We start from the raw sequence: 25,972 nt of genomic DNA, 5'->3' as shown, positions 1-25,972 counted from the left end.
ACCACAAAACTGTAGGCCTGGTGACACTTGTTGCTGAGTGCAGCATTGGTGGTAAGGTAGTAAAGTCTGTAGGAAACTAGTTTAAACTAAATTGTTTAACTGCTGTAAAGGTAAACTTGCAAAATGTCTTTTGTGCTTCTGAGGTGACACTTTGGCCTGACAAAGGGTTTCCACTTCCCCTCCTGCTCCCTCCTCCTGGTCATGCTGTCTGTAAAATACAAGATAAAGTGAACATTTAGCTGGGACATCGGGGGGAGATTTAATTCAATTCTCACCTCTGCTCTACCTAGAGGAGGGCCAGGCCACATGGGGTTTATATAGGGAAGTGGTTTCCTATGGTCAGAACAGATTTGAATCAGCTCAGTAGCACATGGCTGATGCTGTAAACTGTCCCTTATATATATCAGGTTCTGTGTTCGGATAGGACCAAAGTGCAGACAAGAGCTTGGGAACAGCATGTTTGTGAGAGTCTTCAGAATTAATTTCCAGAGGTATTTACGTAGCGAGTAACTGCAGGTACTACAAGAATCCAGACAAAAACTTACATGAGAGTACTCTGCAGGAAAATGTAGAGAAAACAGAACCAGGGATAGTGACGGAGGAACCAGCGGGTAACAAAGAACACAGACCAACTAATACAGGTCCTTCTCAAAATATTAGCATATTGTGATAAAGTTCATTATTTTCCATAATGTCATGATGAAAATTGAACATTCATATATTTTAGATTCATTGCACACTAACTGAAATATTTCAGGTCTTTTATTGTCTTAATACGGATGATTTGGCAGCAGCTCATGAAAACCCAAAATTCCTATCTCACAAAATTAGCATATTTCCATCCGACCAATAAAAGAAAAAAGGGTTTTTAATTCAAAAACGTCAACCTTCAAATAATCATGTACAGTTATGTACTCAATACTTGGTCGGGAATCCTTTGGCAGAAATGACTGCTTCAATGCGGCGTGGCATGGAGGGAATCAGCCTGTGGCACTGCTGAGGTCTTATGGAGGCCCAGGATGCTTCGATAGCGGGCTTTAGCTCATCCAGAGTGTTGGGTCTTGAGTCTCTCAACGTTCTCTTCACAATATCCCACAGATTCTCTATGGGGTTCAGGTCAGGAGAGTTGGCAGGCCAATTGAGCACAGTGATACCATGGTCAGTAAACCATTTACCAGTGGTTTTGGCACTGTGAGCAGGTGCCAGGTCGTGCTGAAAAATTAAATCTTCATCTCCATAAAGCTTTTCAGCAGATGGAAGCATGAAGTGCTCCAAAATCTCCTGATAGCTAGCTGCATTGACCCTGCCCTTGATAAACACAGTGGACCAACACCAGCAGCTGACATGGCACCCCAGACCACCCACTGACTGTGGGTACTTGACACTGGACTTCTGGCATTTTGGCATTTCCTTCTCCCCAGTCTTCCTCCAGACTCTGGCACCTTGATTTCCGAATGACATGCAGAATTTGCTTTCATCCGAAAAAAGTACTTTGGACCACTGAGCAACAGTCCAGTACTGCTTCTCTGTAGCCCAGGTCAGGCGCTTCTGCCGCTGTTTCTGGTTCAAAAGTGGCTTGACCTGGGGAATGCGGCACCTGTAGCCCATTTCCTGCACACGCCTGTGCACGGTGGCTCTGGATGTTTCTACTCCAGACTCAGTCCACTGTTTCCGCAGGTCCCCCAAGGTCTGGAATCGGCCCTTCTCCACAATCTTCCTCAGGGTCCGGTCACCTCTTCTCGTTGTGCAGCGTTTTCTGCCACACTTTTTCCTTCCCACAGACTTCCCACTGAGGTGCCTCGATACAGCACTCTGGGAACAGCCTATTCGTTCAGAAATTTCTTTTTGTGTCTTACCCTCTTGCTTGAGGGTGTCAATAGTGGCCTTCTGGACAGCAGTCAGGTCGGCAGTCTTACCCATTATTGGGGTTTTGAGTGATGAACCAAGCTGGGAGTTTTAAAGGCCTCAGGAATCTTTTGCAGGTGTTTAGAGTTAACTCGTTGATTCAGATGATTAGGTTCATAGCTCGTTTAGAGTTCCTTTTAATGATATGCTAATTTTGTGAGATAGGAATTTTGGGTTTTCATTAGCTGTATGCCAAAATCATCCGTATTAAGACAATAAAACACCTGAAATATTTCAGTTAGTGTGCAATGAATCTAAAATATATGAATGTTAAATTTTCATCATGACATTATGGAAAATAATTAACTTTATCACAATATGCTAATATTTTGAGAAGGACCTGTATACTGAGAGACATGAGAGGGAAACAAAGGGCAAACAATCAAAGAAACAGGGAACAGGTGTGACATGGACGCAGGGAGACAGAGGGAGCAGGTGAACCTAATAAGACTGAATACAAAAACCAAAATAAAAACATCTAGACAAAATAAAACACAAGAGACCATAAAACAAAAAACAAAATGTCACACCGTGACATAAACACAGACTTTGTGTTCATCTTGGATTTTATTTCTATGCTATCATTTTTTCATATGCTGGTTTAGGTTTTGTTAGGTTTCTTTCCTCCTGCTGAAAACGTGCTATTTTGATTCGTTTAGTTTTGCTGGTTGTTATATGTTTCATCTATGGAGTTTTCAGTTTATAATTAAAGTTTTCTTCCTGTGCCTGTCCATTTGGGTCCGACATCACAATTATTATGACATGGTAAGAAAGATTTTAAAACCTGATTGTGGTTTATCGCCACAATCTAAACACTGAAGCCCTTATAATGTCAGAATGACAAAGACAACACAAACACACATAAATACCCATACAAAGACAAAAAGGACAATACATAGTTTTGGCTCAAAACGACTGCAAATCATGAATCTTTATGAAACAAATATGAAAATGATAACTTAGCTTTAATAAGCTTAAAGTTTACAGTAGAAAACATTATGGAGGTGTGTAAATGTTTTGTGGCTCGTCTTACCCAGATTCCAACAACCATGACTATAATAAAGTACACGACAACAACAGCAATGTCTGTAGCATCCACACTGAGACTGGGGGTGAGAGGGGTTTCTGTGGTAAGTCCAGTAGAACTCCAGGCTATTTATTAAAAGAAAAGAAAAAGTAAGTTTTATCCAAACAAACGTACATTAATGAAGTACATATAAGGATCACAAATGCAACAATCTTTAATGAATACATTGAACATATTTCTATTTGCAATCAACTGTTGTTTTCTGTAACTGGTGACTTTTGAATTTTAATATAGGTTGTTTATTTCTGTTTTGTTACACATTGGTATAACTACAATATTGATAATGGAAAAACAAGTGAAACCATACTTGCATTTTAGATTTTACAGATTTTCCTATGTGTTTCCAATAAAATAAATATAAATAAATTAGTTTACGATAATTCCCTCCATTAATCAAACTGGGCCTCAAAACTGTAGGGTTCCACACATTTTATATAGGTTTCAGAGATACACTGTGGTGTTGTGATTATTGGCCTCACAGCCCCTAATAATTATAATGAGTTAATTGTCATTAATTCTTTACCAAAACCACGCTAAATGTCACTGTGTTATCAACCGTTTTACTGAATGGTGTGGAACATTAACCTTAGTTCACAGACAAATCACTCTTACACAAAATAAACACAAACGCTGTCTCTTTATCTATGTGAAAATGTATTACCGAAAGTCCCTATTACAATACACTATCCTGGTCCAACAACTTTCACCTAATAAAGGATGCACTATTCTACGAACAGAGGTAAAGTAAAAACCAAAAATTAAGGATGCGCACTGAGGGCCTGATCTTCAAAAGATTCACGTATGCAAAACCGCAAGCAAACCTCTTTGGGTCTGCAAAATTGATCTACAAGCAAGTGGTAACTGTGGGCACAAATTTTTTAGCGTGCATATGCAAAACATATGATAATGACCAAAACGCGCAAATTCATGGGAGGAGGATATGCAAGTGTCATCCTCTATTACCCGCAATGCGATTTTCAAAGGGTTTGCATGCTCAACTTTTGCGAGTGGATTTAGTACGTTTGAAATGCAGGCGCTAACTGGGACGCAAAAATGTCTGCTGTCACTTTGGCCAGATGTAGGCATAGATAGAATGACAGATGACAGGGTGAGAGAACATTCTGTACATGTGTCAACAGATTTGGGTTGTCAAAAATAAAAATATTAAAAATAGATGAGAATAGAGGATTCTATGTTGGATTATCTAAGCTCTGATTTGGAGCCAATCACAAACAAATGCCATGATATTTCCCTATGGTAAAACTCCTTGCAACACTTCATTCAACATCATTCCAGTGTAATATTGCTGTCAGCGATCATCTGCTGAACGCGCACAAACCTGATCATGGCAAAATGCGCACATACCTGATCAAGCGCACACAGCCTGTAATCACACATCATGCAAAAGACCCACTGTGCTTTGATGTTGATAATATAATTAACAGGAAAGAACTAAAGACATTATATGGCAGATTAATCCTTCATTTGCAAACTGGATGCTAAAATCCCTTCTTAGATGAAAAATCACAATTTTAAAGCAGCTTTTCCACGTGGTGACAGAGACCGTGTATGCTTCAATCTTGTCACTAAAACAAACACATTGACAGTAACGTTATGTCATTGCAGGGCAATCGGAGCTGGATTAATTTGATTACGTTGTTTAAATGTGAACACATGGCAGGGGAGGGTTTTGTTTATACAGTAAAAAAATGCTGTTCAGGTTGGAGGGGAGTTCCTGCCTCAAGTGGAGGAGTTTAAGTATCTCGGGGTCTTGTTCACGAGTGAGGGAAGAATGGAGCGGGAGATTGACAGACGGATCGGTGCGGCTGCCACAGTAATGGGGGCGCTGTGCCGGTCCGTTGTGGTGAAGAGAGAGCTGAGCCGAAAAGCGAAGCTCTCGATTTACCGGTCGGTCTACGTTCCTACCCTCACCTATGGCCATGAACTTTGGGTCATGACCGAAAGAACGAGATCCCGGATACAAGCAGCTGAAATGAACTTCCTCCGTAGGGTGGCCGGGCACTCCCTTAGAGATAGGGTGAGGAGCTCGGCCATCCGGGAGGGGCTCGGAGTAGAACCGCTACTCCTACACATCGAGAGGAGCCAGTTGAGGTGGCTCGGGCATCTATACCGGATGCCTCCTGGACGCCTTCCTCGGGAGGGGTTCCAGGCACGTCCCACCGGGAGGAGGCCCAGGGGATGGCCCAGGACACGCTTGAGGGACTATGTCTCTCGGCTGGCCTGGGAACGCCTTGGGCTCCCCCCGGAGGAGCGGAGGAGGTGTCTGGGTAGAGGGACGTCTGGGCGTCTCTGCTGAGTCTGCTGCCCCCGCGACCCAGTCCCGGATAAAGCGGAAGGCGACGAATACGAGTACGACGAGTAAAAAAATGATTTTGTGTCACCAAAAAACTATTTGAACAATCAAACACGTATATTGCTAAAATATTGGCAAAACAAACAAAAAGAATTCACTAAAATCATAGGAAAATAATTTATTACTACAAATATAAATGTTCAATTTAACGTTTTTGCAGGACAGTTATGTGACGCTATGTTTTAAAATTAGCAAAGCTATAACATATAAATAGTCAACTCCTACAAAAAACTATATTATGTTCAGGCTTAAATATTGTGGCTGATTATGATAAACTCCGAACTCTTTAAACATATACTCTCAAAAAAAAAACAACAGAACCCGGTGAAAAAAATTAAAAGGGAGACAAATTAATTAACAGACATATTTGTCTTTTATATTGTTAATATTGACTGGCCAATTTGTTGCGAGTTACATCGAGCAAGATAAGAGAAATAATCTCATCAGGCCAGATGGCAAACCTGCTGAGAGTAGCACAACAAAAGTTAACTAACTGCAACAGTCCAGAAAAGCAAGGGCGGAACGGAACAGAAGGAAAAAAATCATCAACTGGATCATTTATAATGATGCAGCGTAACAATCTCTGCATATTTCTAGCAACACAGCAAAGGATCTGTTTGCTTTTCCTCTTGTTCCAGCCAGTGGCAGCCAGCCAGGAGCACATGCAATTTCCTCATTTAAATAGGGTGGTCTGCACCTGTTTTACACCTACTATCCATTGCGCAATCATTAAAAATCGTAGGCAGCACACCTACTTGTTGCACGTGCAATTTAATTATAGTACACACAGATTAGCACCCGCTATTTGGGATCTTTGAAGATCAGGCCCTGAGTGTCTACGAAGATTGAACCAGCAGTTTATGGACAAAAACAGGAATAAAACAACTATTTGGATTGAAAATAGAACACAAATAATAAACGGTAACGCTTCTGTGGTCTGCTGATGCGTCTCAAAAGCGGCTGTCAGCTGATAGAATGATAGAATCAGGCCACCTAGCAGCCGGACTCCTTAGCCACAAACAGCTGATAGCGAGCTATTCTTGAGACAAAGGGTAATAAAACAGAAAAAGCAGGAACCCAGTGGAAAAAGACAGAGGGCCATTATGAGACAACTGAGTGACCAGACACCACAAGGCTCAGATGGCACTCTCATTCTGCTTCGAATGAAAACTTCTATAGTCCAACTTTAACTTCAACTGAGTCAGCTCTCAGTTGATCAAGAAACAGTGAACACATTAACATTCAACTTTGCTGTGCAGCCGTGCTTTAGAGTTCAACAGTATTCAAGCAGCAATCAAAACGGATAAGCATAAACACTTAAATAAATATTGCATGCAACAAGTTAATACATTGGATTAACTAATGGTGATCCTAGGTCACCCTTATCTACACCTCACCCTGCCCAGACCTTATCATGAAACCTATCCAATTATAATGAAAAGGACAAAATTACTTTGTGTCAGGCCATTCAGCTGAGCACAGGGTTGTTGTGGTGGACCTTATTAATTTAGCGATCCAAATCGATATCAAAAAAAGAAAACAAGAAAAGATTGGGTCTGTAAGCCATCTACCTGTTATGACGCCATCAGAGGCAAGGACTAAACCTGTTTTTTTTCCTCAGATTGAACCCATGCAACTAGGCTGGCCCAGTCTCATTTCAGAAGAAAGAAACAGAAGCTTATCTTCTGGACGGTGTCTGTTTATCAACATCGTCCTGTGAGGTCAAAAAGGAGAGCCCGCCAGTAAAAAAGGGAGTACTGATGGGCACATCTAATCATTCTAATAATCCCTGATTTTATCTCCATTCCCTCTTATGCCTCGAACAAAACCACCATCCTGTTTTGGCCCTCATAGATTTTGGTGCTGAGCACAATTTAATTAATCCCGATTTGGTGAAATAACTTAATATCCCTACCCCCTGCCTTGTTAATTCTCTTAAGCTGTCCACTCTTGATGGAAGTAGTCTGGAAATAATCCATCTCCAGACACTTCCTCTCCACCTCATCACCTCTGGAAACCATCATGAACAGATCTCATTCTTTGTCTTTCCTAGCAAAGATCAGCCCAATCTCTCCCAGGTTCCCAGTGACTATCAGGATCTCAAAACAGTATTCAGCAAAGACCAGGCTCTGTCTCTTCCACCAAACCACATGTATGACTGCAGCATTGATTTGCTCCAAGGCGCCCCGTTACCCTCTGGACACCTTTACAACCTCTCCAATGCTGAGCAGAAATCCATTGAACAGTATGTCAATGATTCTTAATAATTTGTCCATCCTCTTCAAATATCCACTTCCTCTCCTAGCCTCAGATTTTGAAACTGTTCTAGGAGCTACCATTTTCACCAAGCTCTACCTGAGTAATACCTGCCAATTGGTCCGGATCCGTGAAGGAGACGAGTGGAAGACTGCCTTCAAAACACCAGTAGACCATTTTGAATACATTGTTATGCCCTTTGGTTTAACTAATGCTCCAGTAGTTTTCCAAGCTCTCGTCAACAATGTTCTCAGAGACTTCATTAATGTATTTGTCTTAATTTATCTGGATGACATCCTTATCTTGTCCAAAGACCTGGACCCTCACAGGAGCCATGTTCTACAGGTGCTACAATGTTTATTGGAGAACCGACTCTACGTGAAGGTAGAAAAATATGAGTTCCATGTCTCATCAATAACCTTTCTTGGATTTATCTTCAAGGATGGACTGGTGAAGGTGGAAACCAGCAAAGTCCAAGCAGTGGTGAGTTGGCCTACCTCCAACACCAGGAAGGAACACGCAAATTACAGATTTCAGTTTTCTCGCACCTCTCCTCACATCACTCACCTCCACTAAGACAACTTTCAGTTGGACCCCAGAAGGAGAAGAGGCGTTCAACTCATTAAAATAAATGTTCTCTTCTGCTCCCATTCTGGTATACCCTGATTCTAAACTGTAGTTTGTGTTAGAGGTGGATGTCTCTAATACTGGGGTTGAAGCTGTCCTTTCTCAAAAGGCAACCTCTGATGGAAAACTTCATCCTTGTGCTTCCTTCTCCAGGTGCATTTCCTCCACAGAGAAAAATTATGACCTGGGTGACCGGGAGTTACTCGCCATCAAATCGGCTTTGGAGGAATGGCGGCACTGGTTGGAGGGCACACTATCTCCCATAATCACCTGGATACATCACAAAAATCTGGCTTATCTCTAGTCTGCTAAGCACCTCAATTCACGTCTGTCCAGATGGTCCCTATTCTTTTCTAGATTCAACTTCACCATAATTTACCAGCCAGTATGAAAGAACATCAAGCCAGATTCTCTCTCCAGACAGTTTGCTCCTGACTTTAGAAATATCATTCCTGAACTTGAATCTATCATTGTCCAGTCTTGTGTTGTTGGCTCTATATCACGAAGCGTTGAGGATCGAGTGCAAAAAGCACAAGAGGAAGAACTTGATCCTGGAGGAGGACCTCCGAGCCGTTGTTATGATCCCTGCTCTATGAGGTCTCATGTTCTTCATTGGGCTCATGCATCCATCTTGTCCGGACATCCTGGTTCTAGTGGAACGACTGCCTTTATATGGAGATATTTCTTGTGGCCTACGCTGAAAAAAAGTGTTGTGGATTACGTCAACGCATGCTCCATTTGTACTTGGAGCAAAAACTCTCATTAACCTCCTCCAGGTCTCGTTCAGCCATTATCTATCCATTATTCGCACTAACCAAACTGCCTTCCGCAGCTGTAACTGCAAAACTGCTTATCAATTATGTTTTCAGGATTCATGGACTCCTTGTTAAAATCATCTTGGACCAAAGTCATCAGTTCATATCCCAGGTTTGGAAGGATTTTTGTTGCATTTTGGGCGCACAATCAAAACGTTGCTCTGGCTTCCACCACCAGACCAACGGCCAATGTGAGCAATTAAACCAAGAGATGGAGAACACCTATTCAGCCAGATAGGAAGGTTGGCTTTCAGCTCGAAACTTTCCTTTCAAAACCTATTCCTTGGCCCTTTCCGGATTCAGAAAGTCATGAGTCCTACTTCAGTGCGCCTCAAACTCCCATGTCATCTCCATGTTCACCCAACCTTCCACGTATCCCAAATCAAACCAGTCATTGACAGTCCTTTGTGCCCTCCGGCCAGACCTCCGACACCCACCCGGGAAATTGACGGCCTATGACATCCGCCGGATTGTTGCCTCCCGTCAAAGAGGTCGTTGTAATGGAAATTCTTTTATTAAGTGCTCCAAAGTGTATGACCTTTAGGTTACCTCACTCCTCAGAACATCTGTGTTAGAGGAGGAAGCTGTAAAGCCATTATCAGAAGTTTAATGATTAAAACCCATGCTTTAGGGTGATGTGTCAGGAAGTGCAGATGGGTATGTTCCTAGATAACTTTGTCACCTCTGAACCCGAGAAGGGTCTGAGTCATAAAACACAGACTCTTTGAAGTTGAGATAACACTGTCATGTTTGGTATAAATACTGTGTGTAAATGTTGATCGGGGCTCTGCTTCACGGACTAACCTCAGTGACAGAGTCATTCAAACGCTGAATGCCTTTGAATAAAACTTATAAAGATAAGGTCCGGATTTTCTCTTGTTGTGAGTCAACTTCTATCCACTTTGATAAGGAAATTCCACTACAATTTTAGCGTCACGAACAAGATCTAACTTGCCAGAGGAATCCGCGGGAGTGGACACGGACGCCTGGCCAGCCTGGAGACTAAGTTGTCCTCAGTCCACCTCCATTTTACGGAGGGGAGTCTCATGGTGCCCGCCTGCGGCTTCTGGCCGATTGGATCCGAACTATTTGTCTACAAATATATCTGGGTGAGAAGTTGCTCTGTATGATATAATGTATATTATTTTTTATCACACATTAACCATCATCTCCTAACTAATTAATTTGGTTCCGGAGTTGCGAGTGGGAGGACATCAGCTGAGGGCCAGGTCACCCTGTTAGGGAAAACAGGGAGGTTCTTATTGGTTACAATAAGATAAAGCAAAACACAGGGTTTTGCGGGTGGTTTTTAGCAATTTTCTACACCTCATAAAGGAGAAAAGCCAGACGGCAGACGTGCCGCTGAACGGGTAAAAAGGAAAAAAAAAATGGTTCCGGAACCTTGAGGCATCAGGGGTGTCTCCTTCTCCAGACTCTGTGATTTATAAAATAATGAAAGGAAAAAGTGGGGATGATTGTGTTAAATGGGCTTTAATTTGGAAGATAAGTTTGGTTTTTCACAGCGTGGAAGTTTGAGTGTAAATAAGTTAAATAGTTTAAAAAAATTTTTTTTAAATAGTTTAAAGTAAAACAGTTGATGGATGGAGATGGAAAAATAAAAAAACATAAGAAAAAGATTAAAAACACAGAGAGCATCAATTAAGGGGTTAAAGAGTTAAAACTTTCCTGAAGGAAGTTTCGTTTGTCTTAAATATTGCGATCAGTCGGAAAAGAAGGTAAAAGTGAAAAGGGACATTAGAGATGCGAAAATTGTTTTAGAAAGGAGTATAGCTCATGTTGTGGAAGGAAGTGACAGGCAGGTGGACAACTGACTGACTGACTGATAATATTTCTGTGTGCAAAATCTGAACCTATACTAAACTTTTTCTTCTGCCTCTTTCACACACACATACACACATATATGGGATTTGAGTGCAACATCTGCGTTTTTGAGTCTGGACTTTAGAAACCTGCCCTTCCCATGGCTACTCCACCAGAGACGCTTCTTCAGCATGGCCTGAAAGAGAGAGAGCCTGTCTGCCTGCTGTAAATCACAGTGTGAGTTTCCACCAGAACGAAACTCAGAAGTAGTCTGGCCCCAAAACCCACTGAGATGGACAACGATCCATGCTGCTGCAGAGCCAGAAGAGCGATACACTGGATTTATATTGAAACACATCTTATGCGGGCAGAAGAAAAACAGGCCGGAACAAAGTTCTTTCTCCCTCCTGGAGAAGTTAAAGTGGACGAGGAAGGAGTGAAAGTCTTGCCAACACACCTGGAAAGGGCCTGTTTTTTTTTTTTTTTGGACTGATAGAGGACTGTGTGCCATGACAGTCTGACTCTGGAGCGATTTAGAAACTGATTGGGGTAACGTACAAACACACACACATTTGCATAAATCGTTTCCTATTTTCTGCAACGAAGAACGCTTACTAACCGCTGCTCATGTGACACGCTTGCTTGACGTTGACAGATATAGCGGGTAAAAATATTATTTTAGGGTTAGAAAAGCATCTTCACAAGGGTGATAACTTAGCTCATTTGATACTTTCCAGTTAATTATTTTAGGGAAGCAAGTTCTCTTTCGTCGTGGAATATTCACAGTCAAGTATTCTAGTTATTAAAAGTTATTAGAAAGCAGAGGAAGTTACAACATCTCCAAAATTCAGCAGTAACTATGTGTTTCTGTCATTCTCAGGACAGATCTCATGAAGGAGCATTTTCAAAACCCATTGCATGCGTAACACCTGATGGGCTTCTCCTTCAGGTATTATTTTCTGTTGTCAGAGTTTGTATCCCATAAATCTAATGGGTAGAGACCTCATGAAAACAGGCTTAGTTTTACTGCAGATGGTCTTCATACAGTCTCTGACACAGTACTTACAATGGGGTGCAGTTTTTGTCCGCAACTGCTAACTGACGCTTGTGGAAAGTACAAATTCATTGTTTTTCACAGCAGCTGCTGGGAAGAGGTTATATTAGGTTTTTTCTTCCGTCATTCATGCAGCATTTTGATTTACACTGTACCTTATATCAGGTCCTGACAAAACCTATGAAAGGCTTGGTTCTGCAGTTTCTTTTTTCTCCCTTTGGAGAAGGAAAGGAAACCTAATCAGTTCTGTGTTGCATAGGAATCTTAAAACACTTGTTGTTTTCTAAGATATCACTAGCTAAAACTTTTAAAACTTTGAGAGTAATTGGTTTTGTTAAACACATTTTCCTTGGTAAAACAAACCTTTAAAATGAGAATGAAAAAACTGGGTTATTTTTGAAGGTAAGAAAGATTCTGATTGGACAGTGGTACCACACAAAAATTAAACTAATCTCATGTTCCCTAAAAGACTCTGCATAGAAAAGGCCTTCAGAACCGTGGAGTTATTTTTCACTACAGTACCAAGTTTTTTAAGCATGCTTTTTCTTTATTTTAAAACAGATCTGTGTTTTTTTTGTTTGTTTTTTTTTGGCTTTTTAGCATAATGTTTGTCTGAAGCTTCTTATGAACTGGGTTAGAAGCAAATATGATCTGAGGTAAATTAGGGGCTGTGAACTAGTGATTTTAAATCTGATTATTGTCCAAGCAGAAATAATACACTAACAGGTCTGGGGATATTTAGCCAATCCTTCAATCTCTGCAGAAAGCTATCATTGTTCAATGCAGTAGTACTCAACCTGTGGTTCCTGGACTCCTGAAGCCCGTGAGCCATAGATTTTGGGTCCATAAAATTATAATACTTAATTAATGGTAGACCGATTACCTATTAAAACAGATCTAAGCCAATGATGGGTTCCAGTCATTTGGTGGCTTTGAAATGCAATAATACTCAAAATTTCAACTCTGGGGGACACAGATTGGGGTTGAAGAGTTTTGTTTTGGTACCAAGGTTAGGATTTTTTATAATGGAATAAAGAAGTAAAATCCTCTATTTTAGGAAAAAAAAAAAGACAAAAGAAATAAAGGTCCTCTCAACACTAAAGAGGATGGTCGGCTCAAACTCCGGTCTTCTTGTTTGATTTCTTAGGGTTTAAAGATTAAAAGAATACCTAGGAGTACAAAGGTACACAAGGTAATTTCAGATTACTAAGAGATAAAATATTGGAACATTTATCAGCATTTGGATTGTAAAAGAGGGGTTCTAGTAATAAGTTTCTCCCCAACTCTCAAAATTTAAAAAGCCCAAATTAAAGAAAATTATGTTTGTTCTCCTTTTGAAAGGGGATGAATATCAGCTCCACCAAGTCCGAGGCCATGGTTCTCGACCGGAAAAGGGTGGCTTGTCCTCTTCAGGTTGGAGGGGAGTTCCTGCCTCAAGTGGAGGAGTTAAAGTATCTCTGGGTCTTGTTAACGAGTGAGGGAAGAATGGAGCGGGAGATCGACAGATGGATCGGTGCGGCTGCCACAGTAATGGGGGCACTGTGCCGCTCCGTTGTGGTGAAGAGAGCTGAGCCGAAAAGCGGAGCTCTTGATTTACTGATCGGTCTACGTTCCTACCCTCACCTATGGCCATGAACTTTGTTTCATGACCGAAAGAACGAGATCCCACATACAAGCAGCTGAAATGAACTTCCTCTGTAGGGTGGCCGGGCACTCCATTAGAGATAGGGTGAGGAGCTCGGCCATCCGGGAGGGGCTCGGAGTAGAACCGCTACTCCTACACATCGAGAGGAGCCAGTTGAGGTGGCTCGGGCATCTATACCGGATGCCTCCTGGACGCCTTCCTCGGGAGGTGTTCCAGGCACGTCCCACCGGGAGGAGGCCCAGGGGAGGGCCCAGGACACGCTGGAGGGACTATGTCTCTCGGCTGGCCCGGGAACGCCTTGGCCTCCCCGGAGGAGCTGGAGGAGGTGTCTGGGGAGAGGGACGTCTGGGCGTCTCTGCTGAGTCTGCTGCCCCTGCGACCCGGTCCCGGATGAAGTAGAAGACGATGAGTACGAGTGAAGATGATAGCTCAAAATCCCTAGGAGTTTGTTAAAGTTCGAGGTGAGTAAAAGTGAAAACTGTCAGAGTCTGGGAGGTTTTCATGTATGGTTTTTGCCTGCTGCTAACACTTACTCACCACTAGATGCCACCAAGATCCCCCGATGTGGGGGGTAGCAGGTGTTCCTCATTTCCATCAACCTGGAGGAGTATAAGAAGGTGGAGCTGTCAGCACTACAGTGCCTGAGTGTTAACCTTTGTGGTAACTTCTATTGGCCAAGCTATGAAATCTGAGTCTAAAGTCAAAGTTCATAGTCTCTTACCTTTCGTATGCTCCTTTCTAGGAAACCTCAAGTCCTGGTCTCAAGTCCCAGCGACCTTCAGCTCTGGCTCAAAGTCCTCAGTTTGGATCCTGCCTCAGCCTAAGTACTCAAGCTTCAGAAGAAACCCCTTTTGGATCAAGCTCCGGCTGACAGCTCAAAACTTACATCTCCAGGCAAGCGAACCCTGCTCACCTCCACCAATTACTTCACCGAATCCTCACCAGGTAACACCGTCTCAGTTAATAGATCTGGATAATACAACTGCCAAATATTCACCTAAAACCTCAGCAGAGTACTCACCATCTTCCTGGAAAGCTCACCGGTTCCGCAGCAGCATCAAGTCGGTCCTCCCAGACTCCACATCATTCTTCCACTCAAACCACCACTTCAATAAACTATAAGCAAAGATATTGATCCAGTGTCCAGTAATCCCCACTTGACTTCAGAGTTCTTACCTGTCCTCCTTCTCCGTACAGTGCATTGCCTCCAGTCCCGGTTCCAGTTCCACATTACATTCCTGAACAATAATAAAACTTGTTAACTTTTCTCCTGCCTCCTGACTGTCTATCTGCATGTGGGTCAAATCTGTTAAGAAAACAATGACAGAACACTCAGGCCAATGTGACCCAGTAGAGACACTCATGACGACTTTAGCCGAACACAGCCTCCCGATCCAATCACACGGATCCACACTTCATACCCTCCTGGAACAACAACGACACTCAAGTCAACAGCTAGATCAGATAGCTTCACTCCTTCAAGACGCCCTGTACATCCAGACATCCCAGACACCCGAGGGAGCCGCCAAGTCACCAGTTTCTCCTCCAGTCTCACAACAGGTAGTGTACTCACGTGACCTCACCTCCCCAAACCCGGAAAAATTATCCGGTGAAATCAGTAGTTGTGGAGCATTTTTGTTACAGTGTTCACTGGTGTTTAATCGTTCCCCACAGTCTTTCTCCCATGATGACGCTAAAATAGCATTAATTTTAGGTTTATTAACTCGTGAAGTGCTTCATTGGTCAGAAGCAAGATTTACAGACTATAGTCAATTTGGCTGTTCATTTGATGAATTTATCCAAGAGTTTAAACAAACTTTCTCATTAGATTTAGATCAAACGAGTGTGGCCCATTGCCTGATGGTGCTGAAACAAGGAAATAGACCTTTTGTCACGGTTCTGTCACGGTTAACTTGATATTGGACCTCAGAATGCAGACGAGCAGGCAGCGTGATGGTAGGTGAAAAAGATTTAATAACAAAAACTCACTCACTACAGGAGGCAGGAACAAAACAAACGGGCAGGCAAGACAGGCATGGCATGATCAAAAAATAAGACTTGAGCATGAGAGCTAGACATGAGCATGAGAGTGAAAGATGTTTCCGCGATGACTAACTGAACAGGTGTGTATAAATGGAGCATGGTACTGGTGGAGCAAGGAGACAGATTAACTTGGACAGGTGAACCGAATAAACTTAAATGACTGAGAACACAACGTGACAGGAGCAAAACATAGCTTGAACAGAACGCAAATCCAAGGAAACAAACTAACAGAAATATAACTAGAAAAACATGAAACAAAAGCAAAACCAGATCCGAAAACCAAACTTGACAAAACATGAAAAAGACGACAAAACAAAAGCATGACCAGGAAAATAACAGAAGCGTGATTCAAAATCTAAGAAGAATAATAACATAAGAACGAGTCAAAACCGTAACTGTGAAAAACATAAGAAGAAACCCGAAACCAAAAACCAAACAACCCTACATCATGACACCTTTGCCTGAATTTTCCTTTGAATTTCGTACCTTAGCAGCAGCTTCCAGCTGGAACTCCTGTGCCCTTAAGTCAGCTTTTTTCCAGTCCCTAGAAGAGTCCTTGAATGATGAGTTTGCTCTGGTTGACAAGCCCAAAACTTTGAATGAATATATCAACCTGGCCACTCGGATGGATAATCGAATGAGAGAAAGAAAGCATTCTAGAAGAGAACAAGTGGTTGAAAAATCCCGTCCATCTGTCTCATCGCAACAACCACGCCCTCAGATGAGTGTGAATCCCCCTGAACTTGAATCCATGCAGCTAGAGCACACCTGAAGAAAAACAGCAGCGCAGGCAGTCTAACCAGTGCTTATATTGTGGATCACCAGATCATTTTGTGATAGCCTGCGCTGTCCGACCAAAAGAGAGGGTCCGCCACCTTTAAAGGTGGAGATGGTGGACCAAAATTGAACAGGAACACCCCAAGATTGACCTTGCCAGCCACCCTCCTACTCAACCAAGATCAGTTAAATCTATCTATGGACTCCAGATGTGAACAAAACCTGATCGATCAGTCCCTAGTACAACAAGCTGAAATAGCCGTAGAACCCCTGGATCCACCCCATCAAGTCCTTGCACTTGATGGGAAAACACACCACCGAGTCACCCATCACACTCAACCTGTTGAGCTAATCATATCTGGAAGCCACCGTGAAAAAATAGCATTCTTTGTCTTCCCCATTTCTCAAAGCTCACTGGTTTTAGGTTTTCCTTGACTGCACAAACACAACCCCCCTCTAAACTGGTCAGAAGGTCAGATCGAATCCTGGTCCACTAAGTGTTTATCTGTTTGTTTACAGTCTGCTGCCTCACCCATTTCCACCCTGGTCGATTCGGTGGAGAATGAGCCATCAGATCTGTCACAAGTTCCCGAGGAATATCTGAATTTAAGACAGGTATTTAGTAAATCAAAAGCCTCATCACCTCCACCCTATCATCTTTACAACTGCGCAATAGACCTTCTTCCTGGGGCACCACGTCCGTCCAGCCGTCTATACAATATTTCACGTCCAGAACGACAAGCCATGGAAAAATACATGTCAGAGTCATTAGCTGCTGGAATCATCCATCAGTCTTCCTCTCCGTTAGGGGCTGGATTCTTCTTCGTGGGTAAGAAGGATGGTTCACTTCATCCCAGTATTGACTACAGTGGACTTAATCAGATCACTGTGAAAAATAAATATCCTCTTCTTCTGTTATCTTCTGCATTTGAACCAGTCCAAGACGCTACAATATTCACCAAACTAGATCTCCGCAACGCCTACCACCTGGTCCGGATACGTCGAGGAGATGAATGGAAGACAGCTTTTAAGACCCCCCCTTGGCCATTTCAAGTACCTGGTAATGCTATTTGGTCTCAGCAATGCTCCAGCAGTTTTCCAAGCCTTGGTTAAAGACATGTTAAGAGACTTTCTAAACATCTTTGTTTTCGTGTATCTTGATGATATCCTCATTTACTACAAAGACATCAATGAACACCAACGTCCCGTCCGCCTAGTGCTTCAACGCCTCCTTGAGAACAGACTTTTTGTTAACGCAGAGAAATGTGAGTTCCACAAGCCATCAGTCACCTTCCTGGGTTTCATATTAGAGGGTGGGCAGGTTCACTCATAAATGTGAAGCTCGATGCCTTGTCTTGCCAGTACTCATCAGATGACTCAGGTAAGCAACCAGCCACTATACCCCCCCCAGTTGCATTGTTGGTTCCCTAACTTGGGAGATTGAGAGCATTGTAACCCAAGCCCAACAATCGGAACCTGACCCCGGAACTGGTCCACCAAACCGCACCTATGTCCCTTCAGCAGTCCGTTCAAAACTCATCCACTGGTTTCATACATCCAAGTTTTCTGCTCATCCAGACACTAGTCGAACCATAGCCCTCATCTCACGGAGGTTTTGGTGGCCATCTGTACATAAAGATGTGAAGGAAAATGTGAAAGCCAGTTCTGTTAGTGCACATAATAAATCCACTAACCAACCCCCAGCAGGGATTGCTCCAACTCCTCAGCATCCCAAAAAGACCTTGGTCCCACATCGTGTTGGATTTTGTCACCGGACTCCCAAGTTCTCAAGGTATGACTACTATCTTAACCATTGTAGACCATTTCTCCAAATCCTGTCACCTTGTTCCTCTCAGGAAACTTCCCTCTGCGCTTCAGATGGCCCAGCTGCTGGTCAAGCGTGTCTTTCGTCTGCACGTCATTCCTCAAGAAATACTTTCAGATCGTGGTCCACAGTTCACTTCACAAGTATGGAAACAGTTTTGTATAGCTTTGGATGCTAAGGTATCTCTCACATCAGGTTACCACCCACAATCCAATGGTCAAACCGAACGCATGAACCAGGAACTCGAGTCAACCCTCAGATGCCTTACATCTGTTAATCCTTCAGATTGGAGCAAATATTTACCTTGGGTGGAATACGCCTACAATGCTCACATCTCCTCTGACGCAGGATTTTCACCTTTTGAAATCTCTCTAGGTTACCAGCCCCCTCTGTTTCCGGTGTGGAGGGTTTCAAATGTTTCTCATTTCCATCAACCTGGAGAAGTGTAAGAAGGTGGAGCTGTCAGCACTACAGTGCCTGAGTGTTAACCTTTGTGGTAACTTATTTTGGCCAAGCTATGAAATCTGAGTCTAAAGTCAAAGTTCATAGTCTCTTACCTTTCGTATGCTCCTTTCTAGGAAACCTCAAGTCCTGGTCTCAAGTCCCAGCGACCTTCAGCTCTGGCTCAAAGTCCTCAGTTTGGATCCTGCCTCAGCCTAAGTACTCAAGCTTCAGAAGAAACCCCTTTTGGATCAAGCTCCGGCTGACAGCTCAAAACTTACATCTCCAGGCAAGCGAACCCTGCTCACCTCCACCAATTACTTCACCGAATCCTCACCAGGTAACACCGTCTCAGTTAATATATCTGGATAATACAACTGCCAAATATTCACCTAAAACCTCAGCAGGGTACTCACCGTCTTTCTGGAAAGCTCACTGCTTTTTCTCTGTCTCCCGCACCCCTCCCATATCTGCCCTGCTTCAGCTCTGTGTCTTGTCTTCTTTTTGGAGCCTCTTCTTGCATATCTTCCAAATTCCTAGTTATGGATTTGGTCAGCTGGTCTCTCAATGCAATTGATCAAATTTTCTCGAGGAGAAGACAGGGTGAAGGAGAGCCCAACTTGTCCGGACGGGACATTTTTCTCTGGATACACAATGGACTCCTGGCAGAAGGGGAGGATTGTGTGTTTGTCGATAATGTCAGTCGAGGATGTGGAAGATATGTATATAATTGGATGTTTGATATCAGGATTTCTGCTTTTTGGAGTCAGCGGTTACCTGGCATATTGAGAAATTTGGAGAATGTCAGCAGCTGTTCTGGCAATTGTGAGGCTGCCTGGCATGTATGATGGGATCTTCAGGGCAATCAGCACTCAGACTGAGATGTTATGTGAGCTGAATCGCAGACTGGATGTGATCCTTACACAGAATCGCAGGCAGGTTGCGGTTCCTGGTGAAATGGGATAAATCTTGGAGAAAGTTGTTCGCTCGGATCTGGCAGAAAGACCAGGAATTTGGCTGTTTGGATTCGCCTTTGAGAAGCACCAGCGAGATTCTCAAGGCTGATGGAAAATTAAGAGTCAGCCTAACCCAAATAATTATTATTTTTCTGAATATGGCTCCCTTGTACGGCCTTGATGGCTGGCTATCTTCAACCTCTCCTGGAAGTTATGTAAACATGACGCTCTGCTCCCTCTGCCCCCTCCCTTCCCTGAGGACATCTGTGGACCTGCTCGGAACTTTGTGGCTTTGACATCAACTTTTTTGATGAACATTCTGACGTACCATCAAGGACAATGGCCTCTGTGACATTGCTTCATGGACTCACTTGCACACACACACACATGCTCAAGATAAACATATGCACCCCCTCACACCACCTTCACCATTCCCGGCATGATGTTGTTTTGTAAACTTGTTGCTTCTTTGTGCTGAGGTTTTTTGCAATCTCAAACTGTATCCTGTTAAGGATAAAGTGTGAAATATGATTTTTTCCCTCTACTTACCTAATGTGGCCTCTTTTCTCATCTAGCAAGGGCAGCGCCTGTGAATGGGCAACAAAGTCTCGGTGACCCATCCCCCCCTTGTCTTGTGTCATGATGTATGTTTGGATGGGTTGTACTGGAATTCTAATTTCCCCTCGGGGATCAATAAAGTATCTTTGAATTGAATTTGAATTGAATTGAATCTCAAGTCCCAGCGACCTTCAGCTCTGGCTCAAAGTCCTCAGTTTGGATCCTGCCTCAGCCTACGTACTCAAGCTTTAGAAGAAACCCATTATGGATCAAGCTCCGGCTGACAGCTCAAAACCTACATCTCCAGGCAAGCGAACCCTGCTCACCCTCCACCAATTACTTCACCGAATCCTCACCGTCTCAGTTAATAGATCTGGATAATGCAACTCCCAAATATTCACCTAAAACCTCAGCAGAGTACTCACCGTCCTCCTGGAAAACTCACCGGTTCCGCAGCAGCATCAAGTCGGTCCTCCCAGACTCCACATCATTCTTCCACTCCATCCACCACTTCATCACACTGTAAGCAAAGATATTGATCCAGTTTCCAGTAATCCCCATTTGACTTCAGAGTTCTTACCTGTCCTCCTTCTCCGTACAGTGCTGTGCCTCCAGTCCCGGTTCCAGTTCCACGTTACGTTCCTAAACAATAATAAAACTTTTTAACTTTTCTCCTGCCTCCTGAGTGTCTATCTGCATGTGGGTCAAATCTGTAAAGAAAACAATGACAAAGTCAGGCCAAAAATGAGTCTTTGATCCAAAATGGCCTACTCCCTGTGCATTTAGGGCATACCCCCAGGAGACTTTTTTCTTGGTTTGAGGAGTTCTACCAGTGTGGAAAATTTCATATCTCTACAATTTACGGTTTGGCCAATGTCACGTTTGGTGGCGTGGCTAAAAGGCTTGGCCATGTCCACAAACGACAACATCAAAGAACAAAACTTTTACGCGAGGGACAATCTTGGGTAAAGTTGTGTGCATTTGGGGGCATGGCAAAGCCCCCAAATTTTCCCACAAACATGGCTTGGAATAATAATAAGAAATGGAGCAATTACAATAGGCCCTTGCAGCACCTGCTGCTCGGCCCTCTAATAATAGTTGTGTTGGGGACAAACCTCCGTGGGTGATGGCTGGTTTTTAGGTAGTTTTCTATTTTTGTATGTGACGTCCTGAATGGTTGTAAAGATTTAAAGTTCTTCACTTAGTGTGTGTGGTGACAGTCTTCCTAATAGAATAATAAAGGAGGAATATTCACGTCATTATAATGATCGGCATTGAGCTATGAATGGACTCAAAGCAACAGCTAGACAGCGCTGTTTGGGTTTGATGCAGACACTGTAGAACTAAGCAGGTACGAGCCGACAAACATTTTATTTCCAGTCAGGTTTGAGTCGCTGATGTCATTCAAGTAGCTGCTGGTTTTCTGTAATTCACCACAAACATCTCTTATGATGTGTTGACACAGTCTCTCTTAGCATTTTTCTGACAAAAGGAACCAGTTCCTTCCAGCTATTTATACTACTTTGCATATGTATTTAGAGGCGGGGGCAGAGCGCTCCAAGTGCCACGTGCAGCTACGTCAAATCCACTGCAAATTGAGAAATGAAGGCTGACTTTTTTTTGTGCACTGCAAGTTTCAGAATTTCTCCCTAATGCAAACGTTTAGTATGAAAGCTGCGCAATCTTTCGTATATGAGGCCCCAGGTCCCCACAGATGTGATCTGACATTCCAAAGAAAGGGTCAAAATTATTGAATCTTAAAAAAAAATTGTTGAAACTAAAAAAATAAATGTTGAAACCCAATGTAACATTTTGATCTTGAGATCTGAAAAATAAAAAAAAGTATTTAAAAGGGAAACTAATATTTCTTTCTGTTTAAATAAAGATTCGATTCAGTTCTTTCTTATTACACGTTTATGTTTTGAACATTGTTTTGTTTGTTTCAGATTTAGATTTTTTGTTTTCACATTCAAATCTGTTTTTTTATGTTCAAATCCTTGGCGTCAATATAATGAGGGGGGTGGTGCATCGAATGTCAGGGGTATGGGAACATGATGGACTGCAGGACCCACATGGCTGAAGTTTTTCACCCCTATGATGTTGCATATCATTGGGTAACCAGCCTTAATAATAAAACGTATGCCTTGCTTTTGCAAAAATCTATATAATTTATTGTGGTGAATCCCCACATCTTCACACACAAAGATATATAGGTAAATATAAGTGAACAGTAAATTATATGTAAATCCTGATAATTTAATATATTTCTAGACTTATACAGAATTGCTATTGAATTGGCGATCTTTTCTTTAATATACTTGATATGTTGTTTCCATATCAGTGTGTGATCAGTCACTCGTTTGATTTTAGCGTCACAAAATGTTAGTGTCAAATCACCATTAATTCCTTTTTGTTTTCCAAAAACATTGAATTTAGTTTTTTCTAATGTTAAGTGATAAGCTGTTAACAAACCACCACCACAAACATTTTTTTTTTCTCAAAAAACCTCCAAATCCATCAGCTATGGTATTTAGCCTGGACTTCAATATAAAAAAATAAAAAAAACAGAAAATATTCCTGAATTTGGCAATCTGTATCTCAATTGTCAGGCTTCCAACATTCCATCTACAATTGTGGTATAAATTACCTTATATTGGGAGTCTTTCTGTACAGAAAAAGCAACTCCACCACCAGTTTTATTGATACGATTTGCACAAAAATATCATACACCTCCAGGACAAAATCTACGCCCTTTTTCTTTGTTATCCAAGTTTTGCCTATTGCAATCACTTGGAATTATGATAAAAAGTTGTCAAATATGATTTTTAGAAAATGTGCATACAAACGTCTGCTATTAAAGTGTATTATAGAAAAGCCTGCTAAATTAACATTATTAAGCATATTATCTTATGCATAACTTTATCTTATACTTATGTAACTTTATCTTATTATTATCTTATCATTATCTTAACTATTATAGTTATGTTGAGAAACTGAATCTTATATAAATTACAATCATCACCAAGATTATTTTCCGGATCGATATTATTATTAAAACTTAATATTTTATATTCAGATAACTGATCATTCTAGCTGCTCATGTGCATTCTTAATTTAAGAGTTTTAATTTTCAAAGAGAACACTGCCCTCATCCTCTTAACCAGAAGTAGTTGGCAATTTCTAACTATCTCAGCATTTTTCTGTCAGGTGCTAATTGACATACACCCCACTCTTTAAGCTTTTTTGATTGTCTTATCATTTCAACCTTCTGCTGAGAAATACCTAATGGTTTTTTGTATGGGTTGCTCTTCTCTGTTTGGAGTTGCTGAGCAATACAAAATAATAATAAATATTAGAATCAGAATCAGCTTTATTGCCAAGTTCATAGATTCAAACAAGGAATTTGACTCCGGTACACCTTGCTCTTTGGTTTTGTTTTTGCATTACAGAATATACATATTTACAATGTACAATATACACATATTGTGTGTAATAAGAGGGAAAGAAATGTTCAAACCTGTAGTTGTACTGGCTGCCATGTTGAGTTTTCCAAATTATGTAGCTCCTTTCTTCTTAGTATTAGTGCTTCTAACTGAGTAAAAGCTTTGTATGTTAAACTGATAAACTTGGTAAAGTGCAACTATGTGGAACTAGTCAATAATTAATTAGCTTTTATTGAGAAAGTCAAAAGTCACAAGTTACCCATTAGCCAAGAGATACCTAACAATGACTCTTTCACACAGAATAGATTTTAGTGAGCTTCATATTAATGGCAACTAAAGTATGTTTTGTATATAATGATGTTAATTTTAAATCAAACAAATTTTAATATTGATATCGATAACCTGAGTAAATACATAAAGCAGTTTTTAAATGAGGATTTCATTAATTAAGGGGAAAAAAAAGCTCTCCAAATCAGCCTGGCCCTCTGGGAAAAAGTCATAGTTAAAATCATGAATTAACTGTGTTTAAATAAAAAAATTTCAGAAAGCTGAGCTGAATTTAAAACACGCCCGGTTATTACCTGACTTGCAGATATAGAAATAATTTAAATAGAACCTATATGATGGTTGAAAGCTTTAAAAAAGCAACACATCATCTGAAAACAGTAAACAAAGCCATTGAAATCTTTCTGGAAAGGGTTACAAATGCATTTCTAAGACTTTGGGATGCTAGTGAACCAGAGTGAGAGCCAGAATCAACAACTGCATCAGCGGTGAACCTTCCCAGTAGAGGCCAATCAACCAAAATGACTCCAAGAGCACATCAATGATTCAACTAGGAGGTCACAAAACAAACCAGAACAGCATCTAAAGCTCTAAATGGCCTCACTGTCTCAGTTAAGGTCAGAGGTCATGATTCAGTAATTAGAGAGACTGCGAAAAATTGCCTCAAGGAGGCAATTTTAAGGCCAGAAGCACAGCGGCCCAAAAAACATGAAGGCCTACCTCACATTTGACAAAAAAAAACATCTTAAAATCCCCCAAGACTTTGGGCAAACTACTCTGTGGACTGATGAGACAAAAGTGGACTCTATGAAAGGTGTCTGTCATGTTACATCTGACCTAGAATTAACATAGCCTTTCAGAAACAGTTAATATCTCTACCACTTAACATTGTGGTGATAGTGTGATGGTTTTGTGGTGCTTTGCTTCCTCAAGACATGGACTTGCTATTATTGATGGAATCATGAACTTTGCTCTGTATCAGAACATGCTGCAGAAGAATGTCCAGCCATAAATACTGGACCTTAAGCCCATGGTTCTGCACTTTGGTTCTGCACCAGGACAATGATTCAAAGCCCAGCATCCAGGTTGCCTCTGAATTACTTAAAAAAACTAAATGAAGTTTTAGAGTGGCTTAGCCAAAGTATGAATTTAAATCCAATTCAGATACTGCAGTGGGCTGTATGGTGGCACTGTTGCCTTGCAGCAAGAAGGTCCTGGGTTCGATTCCCGTCCGGGGGTCTTTCTGTATGGAGTTTGCATGTTCTCCCGTGCATGTGTGGGTTCTCACCGGGTACTCTGGCTTCTTCCCACAGTACAAAGACATGTCTGTTAGGTTGATTGGTCTCTCTAAATTGCCCCTTAGGTGTGTGAATGAGTGTGTGCATGGTTGTTTGTGTGTTGCCCTGCGATGGACTGGCGCCCTGTCCAGGGTGTACCCTGCCTCTTGCCCATAGACTGCTGGAGATAGGTACCAGCTTTGCCACGACCCACTATGGAATAAGCAGTAGAAAATGACTGACTGACTGATACTGTAGTATGGCATGCCTTTCATACTCAAAAACCCTCCAACATGGCTGAATAAAAACATTTCTGCCAAGGAGAGTGGGCTAACATTCCTCAGTGGTGATGTTAAACACTCATTGCCAGTTATCAGAAATTCGAGAGACAGCAGAAAATGGTACTTTTGAAAGTGGCATGCCAGTAATAAAAGTGGCAAACCAGTTTCATCAAACACCCTACATAGGTGTTAAATGTCATATTTTGGATTTATTGACAAGATAATTTATGCAGTTTATGCAGTTAGTTCGTGTGTCTGTGTTAGAGAAAACAGTAAACATCAAATCTTTGCCGTAGTTTTCTTTTCTGTGTTTTCTTCAACAGTGTGACTGAGTGTTGTCTTAGAAAGCGGCAGCCTGTTATCATTATTACAGTAAGTAGTTGATAGCGGGTGATCTGATAAGCATTAGCCTAGCTACATCTAGTCTGACTTAATCGATGCAGAGCTATGCTTTTTTGGTTGCAAATAATAGGTTGCACATGTACCTGCCGCCTACCGCCTC

The 25,972-nt window shown here is 41.9% G+C and overlaps 1 protein-coding gene across 3 annotated transcripts in view; it reads right to left on the bottom strand.

Annotated features, from left to right (window-relative positions):
- Positions 1-23,825, bottom strand: part of slc5a9 (solute carrier family 5 member 9) — a 148,671-nt gene extending 124,846 nt beyond the window's left edge. For 2 of the 3 annotated variants that reach the window (XM_047374797.1, XM_047374799.1), the window contains exons 1-2: positions 23,702-23,825; positions 2,939-3,057 (exon numbers count right to left, since the gene is read on the bottom strand). In XM_047374797.1, coding sequence (XP_047230753.1) covers positions 2,939-3,057; positions 23,702-23,723 — 141 coding nt within the window. In that variant the 5' untranslated portion in view covers positions 23,724-23,825. The remainder of the gene's footprint in view (positions 1-2,938; positions 3,058-23,701) is intronic. The other variant, XM_047374798.1, reaches the window with a different exon arrangement.
- Positions 23,826-25,972: the final 2,147 nt, after the last annotated feature.

This window comes from Girardinichthys multiradiatus, chromosome 9 (genome assembly GCF_021462225.1).
Source record: "Girardinichthys multiradiatus isolate DD_20200921_A chromosome 9, DD_fGirMul_XY1, whole genome shotgun sequence".
Lineage (NCBI taxonomy): Eukaryota > Metazoa > Chordata > Actinopteri > Cyprinodontiformes > Goodeidae > Girardinichthys > Girardinichthys multiradiatus.
This window is presented reverse-complemented; position numbering and strand designations above follow the sequence as displayed.